The sequence below is a fragment of the Saccostrea cucullata genome, unplaced genomic scaffold, assembly GCF_032062105.1.
Source record: "Saccostrea cucullata isolate Sc308-1 unplaced genomic scaffold, CSIRO_AGI_Scuc_v1 ctg52, whole genome shotgun sequence".
NCBI lineage: Eukaryota > Metazoa > Mollusca > Bivalvia > Ostreida > Ostreidae > Saccostrea > Saccostrea cuccullata.
Window position 1 is genome coordinate 22,876 of NW_026931531.1, and position 8,374 is coordinate 31,249.

Below are 8,374 nucleotides of genomic sequence, written 5' to 3' on the forward strand. Positions count from 1 at the left end.
GAAAAATCAAATCAATTAGGCCAGAACAATGAAGGTAAGTTGAGGTGATTTTGGAAGTCACAACCCCTTAATCTCTCAGTGTTTTCCCTTGGGTATCTTAATCAGTCTTTTTCTCCTTTCCACTGGGTTTAAATCTATTTGTTTTATTTGTATACATCATATATTTGTAAACATTGTAGATTTTATGACACAAGTACAATCAAAATATACTTTGCTCATATATAAATAGTACATTGAACAAAATTATCTGTAGCATAATTTAAATTCAAACAATATAAAATTATCACCATCACTTATCATTAATCTAAAATTAAAATGAAAATGTAACATTTCAATTTATCAAGTTATTGTCCGTGGCTTCCAAAATATCCTTGGCATTCATATTTTCTGGTTCACTATTGGATTTGCTTCCTGAATTTGAATCATTTGAGAAAGCATCCTCTAAATTAGAAAATGAAGAATTGTTTTCCACTTCTAAAGAATTAACACTGTCCAGGCATGGAGCACTTGCGGCTGGTTTTATCGGTACATTTTCTGAATTGGATGACTGAGCACCTGTCTTTTTACAACAGGTACTTGTCCCTGACAACAGATCGGGGGTGGAGGCACTGGTCACTGCTGTGGCTGGAGGGACACCTGTGTTTGAGGGGACGGACTGTGTTTGATGTTTTGTACCCCTCTTCTTCCCCAGCACTTTGACATAATTTGCGGGAATGATGCCCACTTTCTGTCCATCTACTGATGCCAACAGCCAGCCCCTCATTCTTGGCTGAATTTCTGAAAATTAAGATACATGTTTATACACTTCCTCATCAAGAAAAAAAACATACTGTATATACTAACTTTCTTCATTATTTCTTCTTTAACACTTTATTAACCTGTATGAACATGGCAAATTAACTCATAGTTACCACTATTTAAACACAATACTTTTACAAAATGGACAAACATTAAGATCCAGATGTTACCCAGAACTACCTAGAAGTAATCCAGAAATCCAATTTTGCTGAACCTTTAGAAGCTAAATCATGTATTTTGTTTTCCTTTAGTTACATTTTGAGGCTACTTTCATGTTTACCTTTTGTTACATTTTGAGGCTACTTTCACGTTTACCTTTTGTTTCATTTTAAGCCTACTTTGATCCTTACCTTTTGGGGCTACTTTGATGAGTTGTCCTGCTCTAAAGGAAAGTTCCTCCTCACCACTTCCATTAAAATCAAACTCTGCTCTGGCTACAAAGTGGTCATCTTCACCAGAAGCCCAGGATTTTACTATAAATATCATAGAAGTACCAGTGGATCAGTTAAAGTGAAAGAAATTAATCTAATATCCATCTGAAAGTGTATTCCAAGAACCAAAAAATAATAAATTACATCTCATTTGATGTATTTTATTTCTATAAAATATATTGTGAATGGTACTCTGAACAAGAGGCCCATGGGCCTTATAGGTCACCTGAGTATTGTGTAACAACTTTCAAACAATTATATTTGGTTCGTGTTTTAAACCGGAGGCCATGAAATTCACAATTTACAATTTTGAAAGAGGCACCATTGCTTATCATAATTATTAACTTAGCATGCTTACTCTATTTACTTAATACCCAGAGGTAGATCAGAGTAACAAAGAGAAAATGCACTTCCACTTTATAACCAGTTGTGCACCTCACCCACTGACCCATGGGCCACATATTTCAAAATTTTGCAAATGTAATCATAAAATGGTTGATTAATAGCAAAGGGCAGATTTCAAAGCATTAATTTATTTTCAGACTATGTAACCCCCCCCCCCCCCCCTTGACCCTGGGGGCATAAAAAAACCACTTTGCTAGATGCAACTTTCTTCATCATAAATATATATATACTTGGATCATTGGCATAAAACCCAGAAGCAAAAGAAAATATTTTCAAAGAATTAATGTATTTTTACTATATAATCAATAGAGCCCCGCCCTAACACCAGAACCCCTGACCCTGGGACCATAAAATTCACAATTTTTGGAAGAGGCACTCTTGCTTATCATAACTATGTGCTTTAGTTAGTTGATTTAATACCCAGAAGCAGAGTAGAAGATTTTCAAAGAATAAATGCATTTTCACTATATAATCAAAAGAGCCCTGCCCTACTACCAGAACCCTGACCCTGGGGCCATAAAATTCACAAATCTGGAAGAGGCACTCTTGCTCATCATAACTATGTGCTTAGTTAGTTTATTTAAGAAAGAGAAGAAGATTTTCAAAGAAATAATGCATTTTCAATATATAATCTATAGAGCCCCGCCCTAGCACTAGAACCCCTGACCCTGGGGCCATAAAATTCACAAATCTGGAAGAAGCACTCTTGCTCATCATAACTATGTGCTTAGTTAGTTTATTAATACCCAGAAGCAGAAAAGAAGATTTTCAAAGAAATAATGCATTTTCATTATATAATCTATAGAGCCCCGCCCTAGCACTAGAACCCCTGACCCTGGGGCCATGAATTTCAAAAATCTGGAAGAGGCACTCTTGCTCATCATAACTATGTGCTTAGTTAGTTTATTTAATACCCAGGAGCAGAGAAGAAGATTTTCAAAGAAATAATGCATTTTCACTATATAATCAATAGAGCCCCGCCCTAACACCAGAACCCCTGACCCTGGGGCCATAAAATTCACAAATCTGGAAGAGGCACTCTTGCTCATCATAACTATGTGCTTAGTTAGTTTATTTAAGAAAGAGAAGAAGATTTTCAAAGAAATAATGCATTTTCAATATATAATCTATAGAGCCCCGCCCTAGCACTAGAACCCCTGACCCTGGGGCCATAAAATTCACAAATCTGGAAGAAGCACTCTTGCTCATCATAACTATGTGCTTAGTTAGTTTATTAATACCCAGAAGCAGAAAAGAAGATTTTCAAAGAAATAATGCATTTTCATTATATAATCTATAGAGCCCCGCCCTAGCACTAGAACCCTTGACCCTGGGGCCATGAATTTCAAAAATCTGGAAGAGGCACTCTTGCTCATCATAACTATGTGCTTAGTTAGTTTATTTGATATCCAGGAGCAGAGAAGAAGATTTTCAAAGAAATAATGCATTTTCACTATATAATCAATAGAGCCCCGCCCTAACACTAGAACCCCTGACCCTGGGGCCATAAAATTCACAAATCTGGAAGAGGCACTCTTGCTCATCATAACTATGTGCTTAGTTAGTTTATTTAATACCCAGGAGCAGAGAAGAAGACTTTCAAAGAAATAATGCATTTTCACTATATGATCTATAGAGCCCCGCCCTAGCACTAGAACCCCTGACCCTGGGGCCATGAATTTCACAATTTTGGTAGAGGACTCAATGCTCATTACATTCATGCCAACAGTTTGCCTGCTTGATGTCCAGGAGTAAAGAAGAAGATTTTTAAAGATTTCATTAATTTTAGTGGTTTTGGCTCCACCCCTCAGGCCCCAGGGGGGCAGGGACCATGAAATTCACAATTTCTGTTCCCCTTCACCCATAGATGCTGTATACCAAATTTGGTTGAAATTGGTTCAGTGGTTTTAGAGAAGAAGCTGAAAATGTTCAAATGTTAACACACGACACACAACGCACGACGGACGACGACAGACGAAAACGGATAACAATAGGTCACCTGAGTTACTCAGGTGACCTAAAAATCTGAGACCTGGCTCCAAGACCATAAACCGAGAACAGACTTAAGTCAAAATTTAGATTTTTAATGCCTCAATTAGCTTTAAACAAACATGCCAAATTCTTTCAAGTTTGTTAGATATTTGAATACAAATATATCTTGAAAATTTTGTTTCATTTTGAAATTTATTTTAAAAGTTACACTGATTTGAAATTTTGACTTAAGTCTATTCTCAGTTTATGGTCTTGGGACCTGTTCAAAACCTGTGGCTATCTCAAAGCAAACATATAACTCATTCTTACAAGTTTTATAACTCATAGAGGGAAAAAAGAGTGCAACCTGATGTCCTTACAACAAAATAATACTTTTTCATTATCTAGACTTAATGTAAAACATTTTTCCACAGCCATATAATGGAATATTGCACTGTACATTACATCGCTGATATATGTATAATGGAACATTGTCTATGTAATAATATCAATTTACAGGTTTTTGTAATGGACCGTACAGCTTCTTTTTTCCATACATTACACAAGGATAAATAAAGAATATTGTACATTACACACCATTAAATCTAGAATATCACAGAGCTTTTTTAAACATATTAAATGGAGATCATGTACACTTACCAGAGGACCCACTTAAGCTGGAAATCATCCTCCAGATGAGCCACGGTCCCCCCATAATGACTCCGAAGAACAGCATGATGGGCCAGGTGCTCTTTTTGGGGGCCCCTCCCTCATCAGGAAGCTGACTCAACACATCAGACGCTTTAGCCCAGGCCTCTTCTGCATATCCTTGAGGTCGCAATCTTAGCAGCACCAATAACTTGCGATATAAATACTTCAAGAACCGAAATACGGCAAAAGCTGACAGCACTTGGCCAATCTGGGATTTCAGGCGAGTGAAATTGTCGGCCACTCCGACGACAGCTCGGAATGAGTTGTACATGGCCTGGAAGGTGGAATCCAGCATCATGCTGACCGAGGTGAAGGCATTGACAATGCTCTCAATAGACTGGAACGCAGGCCTGGAACTCTCCTCTGCCAGTCTGGCTAGGTTATTTTGTCCATAGTCATCCCCATACCCCATTCTATTGTATCCTCCTAGACCCCCGTATCCATACCCATAGGACGATCCATAGCTACTGTAGGGACTGTATCCCCCGTATCCACTCATACCAAAGCTACTGTAGGGAGACATGCCACTATAGCCACCGTAAGGTGAAGAAAACCGGCTTCCCATAGTGCTCTGTGCTGGACGTGAGGGTAAAGGGGGTGGGGCTCTTCCCCCTCCTCCAGCATTTGGGGCACAACATGGGGGCACACCATCTGTAGTTCCTATAGGTGGTCTGTTAAAGAGAAAAAATTACACCAACATCTGTGTGAATTTATACATGTATGAAAGGACATGGTTATCCAAGTGTTTGAGACACTGACATCCTTGAAATGCCAGTTATCCGAGTCAACATGTTGCCATTGGACCCCTAGGAAATTTTATTCTATTGTTCATGGGCTGACTGTAGTGACATCTTTAGGAAAAATTATAAATTGCATTTTTTTCTTTCTTGCCATTAAAAATCATCAACAACTTATATCACATGCACTTGAGGTATCAACTGAATCCTTTCTGTTAACATTACAGTAAAACTCGGTTATAGCGAACCATATATAGTGAATTCACTATATGCATGTTTTTCCTTCAAGTATTACTACCAAATATGTTTAGGGAAGCAAATATTATAAAACATACCTTCGATAACCAAAGTTTTATTATGAATTGAATTTTTTATACAAATGCTAAAATAAAATAAAGTCAGTTCAATCTATCAAATTTTGAGTTCTTTGAACGTTCGTTATAAAAGATGTAAAATTCATTATATTTAACCTCAACGGGACTCAAAATCAGTTTGCTATATACGTAAATTCGTTATATCATACTTTGTTATAACTGTAAAATTTTACAAAGATTTGTTAAGAATTTTGTAGGGGACCAAGAAAAACTTAGCTATATCCATAAATTTGCTACATCTGAGTTCGTACTAAATGAGTTTTACTGTATCTATCTATTTATGACAGCTTTACTTTGATTGGAGTTTCTCAATGAGAGAAGCAAGCCCTAAGATATCCGATGAATATTGCCAGTGGTCCAAAAGGAACCTTTTGACTCAGGACCCTTAGCATTGTGAGGTAATAACACCAGATAATTCCACAGCAGATCTAGTATACCACTTCCTTTTATGTCTGCTGGAAAACTACATAACAAATGCATATTTTGTAATGCAAGAAAAAGTATCGTTGTAGTAAAGTAAGCCCAAAACAAATGCTTTCATACATTCCCACTTACTTACTGCAATTCTGTTTGCAATTTAAGGAGGCTAGGTTGTCAAAAATTATTTTTTTTATTAACTACCAGATATAACTTAAATCTTGGGATATGATATCTTAAGCTGTCAACTATAATTTCACAAAGAAAAATTTAATAAATTTTAATTTTAAAATTTGATCATCTTATTATATCTTTATATGGAGCTCTTCTTCTAAAGGAGATCAAAATAGTCTAAAAATGGCCACGACCACCCAGCCTCTTTAAGCCCAAATAACAACATGTCAAAGGAAATTAGGTATTATAATGATGTTTGTAATACATAAATATTTCTTTAAATATGGTAAAACTTATGTTAATAAATCTATATTAACATTTTGTACATAGGAAATGCATCAAGAACATTTGTCAGAATGTCAAATTTACTGAAAAGGAAGGATGGCTTGCAGTGCCCTAGATAGAATGTTCTATCGTTAAAATGATAAATGTCCTACTGATCCGGTTTAACGATAGAATTCGTTTTCTGTATTTACAATGTACTAGCAAGATAAAATGGGTGATAACTTGTACTCAGTGCATTAACTACGAAACAATCCAGTGAGTTACGAATGCAAACATGGCGTGTAAAATTAAAGCGAGAAGAAAATGTTGAGAAATTAGTTAGATTTTCATCTTTATTTGGATTATATTTTAGGTTTAAAGGCATATGCAATCCCGAAAGGTTTGTTATAATTGATTTTGAAGTTATTTCTTGTGTAAATCCTTTTGTATTCGTCAAATTCGTTTTGGAGCCATTCTTCAATTTCTTGCTACATTGCGAGTATATGGGTGGTATTCTAACTGTGGTGAGGGCTTGTCCCGAGACACAGATTATTCTTACTAGCAATGCCCATGATGGCTTGGTGCTTGAACGAACCAGAATATTTAATCCTTATTACAGTTAAAACTTCTTTACAGTTCTTGAAATAAAAATTCTACAATAGCTAGAAGCCTTGTTGATGTCTTAAAAGTGAAAGTGGATAACTGTAACGTTATCAACATGGGGTCTAATTCTAGAACGCTTCAGATCGAATTTCCTCTTCTTACCGCTGAGTAAAAGAGAAGTCTATAAATTACAATATGAAAATGAATATATGATGTTTAAACAAATGTATAAGATTTTTTTCTTGATTGCATTGATAAAGTATCGATAGGCCCTATACACTTTGATCAGTGACTGAGTCGCCAGTTGGTGACGCACGTTTGTACGATATCTTGCGTAATGTTTCTAGTAAAATATCTATTCTTATAAATCTCTTCTACTAATAAACATTTCAGACTCGTATGTTATGTCAAGATGTACATACCCTGACATTTCATTTACAGGCAAACTCCCAGAATTCTGATAGTTTATCCCTGCTCTTTCCCATGGTTTTGGAGGAGCAGCCATGAATTTTCTAAGTAACTCGTTCATAAATTGTTTCATAAAAGCATCGTCTAAAAAAGGAGGGGTGTAAGATTATAATTGTTTTTCGTTTTTAAAAAAAGAAACAACAAAACATACAAACAAAACTAACATCCCCTAATAATTGAGATAATTGAGTCTTTATATGTCTCTGAAATTCCACCAACGTGAAATTACATATTTACAATAAAAATCCAGAGTTCAGTTGGTTGAACATTTGTCTAGAGTTCAGTTAGTAGAGTAATCTAAGCGATATGTCGTAAGGACTAAAAAAAATTTTGGTGTCTCTACGACATGTCTCTGAAAGCCGGATATGCTCATTTCTGAAAAGATAAAAAAAATATTTAACTCGAGTTAATTATCTCGTTATAACGACTTAGTTATCTCGTTATAACGACTTAGTATCTCGTTATAACGAGTTAATTATCTCGTTATAACGAGTTAATTATGTCGTTATAACGACTTAGTTTTATCTCGTTATAACGACTTACTTATCTCGTTATAACGAGTTAGTATCTCGTTATAACGAATTAATTATCTCGTTATAACGAGTTAATGACCTCGTTATAACGAGTTAGTTATCTCGTTATAACGAGTTAATGATCTCGTTATAACGAGTTAGTTATCTCGTTATAACGAATTAATGATCTCGTTATAACGAATTAATGATCTCGTTATAACGACTTAGTTATCTCGTTATAACGACTTAGTTTTCTCGTTACAACGAGTTAATTATCTCGTTATAACAAGATAGTTATCTCGTTATAACGAGTTAGTTATCTCGTCATAACGAATTAATTATCTCGTTATAACGAGTTAATGATCTCGTTATAACGACTTAGTTATCTCGTTATAACGAGTTAGTTATGTCGTTATAACGAATTAGTTTTCTCGTTATAACGAGTTAATTATCTCGTTATAACGAAATATTAAGTTGCCCTTTTATTTCCAAATTAATAGCAATATAGG

General features: G+C 35.4%; 1 protein-coding gene across 1 annotated transcript; it reads right to left on the reverse strand.

The window, feature by feature from the left end:
* Positions 1 to 243: 243 nt before the first annotated feature.
* On the reverse strand, positions 244 to 7,421 carry LOC134232874 (peroxisomal membrane protein PEX13-like). The gene is made up of 4 exons (XM_062714847.1): positions 7,308 to 7,421; positions 4,266 to 4,987; positions 1,149 to 1,271; positions 244 to 777 (listed from the first exon to the last, which is right to left on the reverse strand). Exons 1-4 carry the CDS (start codon positions 7,412 to 7,414, stop codon positions 332 to 334), a joined length of 1,398 nt encoding a protein of 465 aa, XP_062570831.1. The 5' UTR covers positions 7,415 to 7,421; the 3' UTR covers positions 244 to 331.
* Positions 7,422 to 8,374: the final 953 nt, after the last annotated feature.

Excerpts from the sequence above, each read along its gene's own strand:
- LOC134232874 (XM_062714847.1), bottom strand. The coding sequence starts at position 7,414 with ATGAACGAGTTACTTAGAAAATTCATGGCTGCTCCTCCAAAACCATGG. Across the intron at positions 1,272-4,265 it reads CAGCTTAAGTGGGTCCTCTG|TAAAATCCTGGGCTTCTGGT; the intron begins GTAAGTGTACAT and ends TGATATTTATAG. Across the intron at positions 778-1,148 it reads CATCAAAGTAGCCCCAAAAG|AAATTCAGCCAAGAATGAGG; the intron begins GTAAGGATCAAA and ends CTTAATTTTCAG.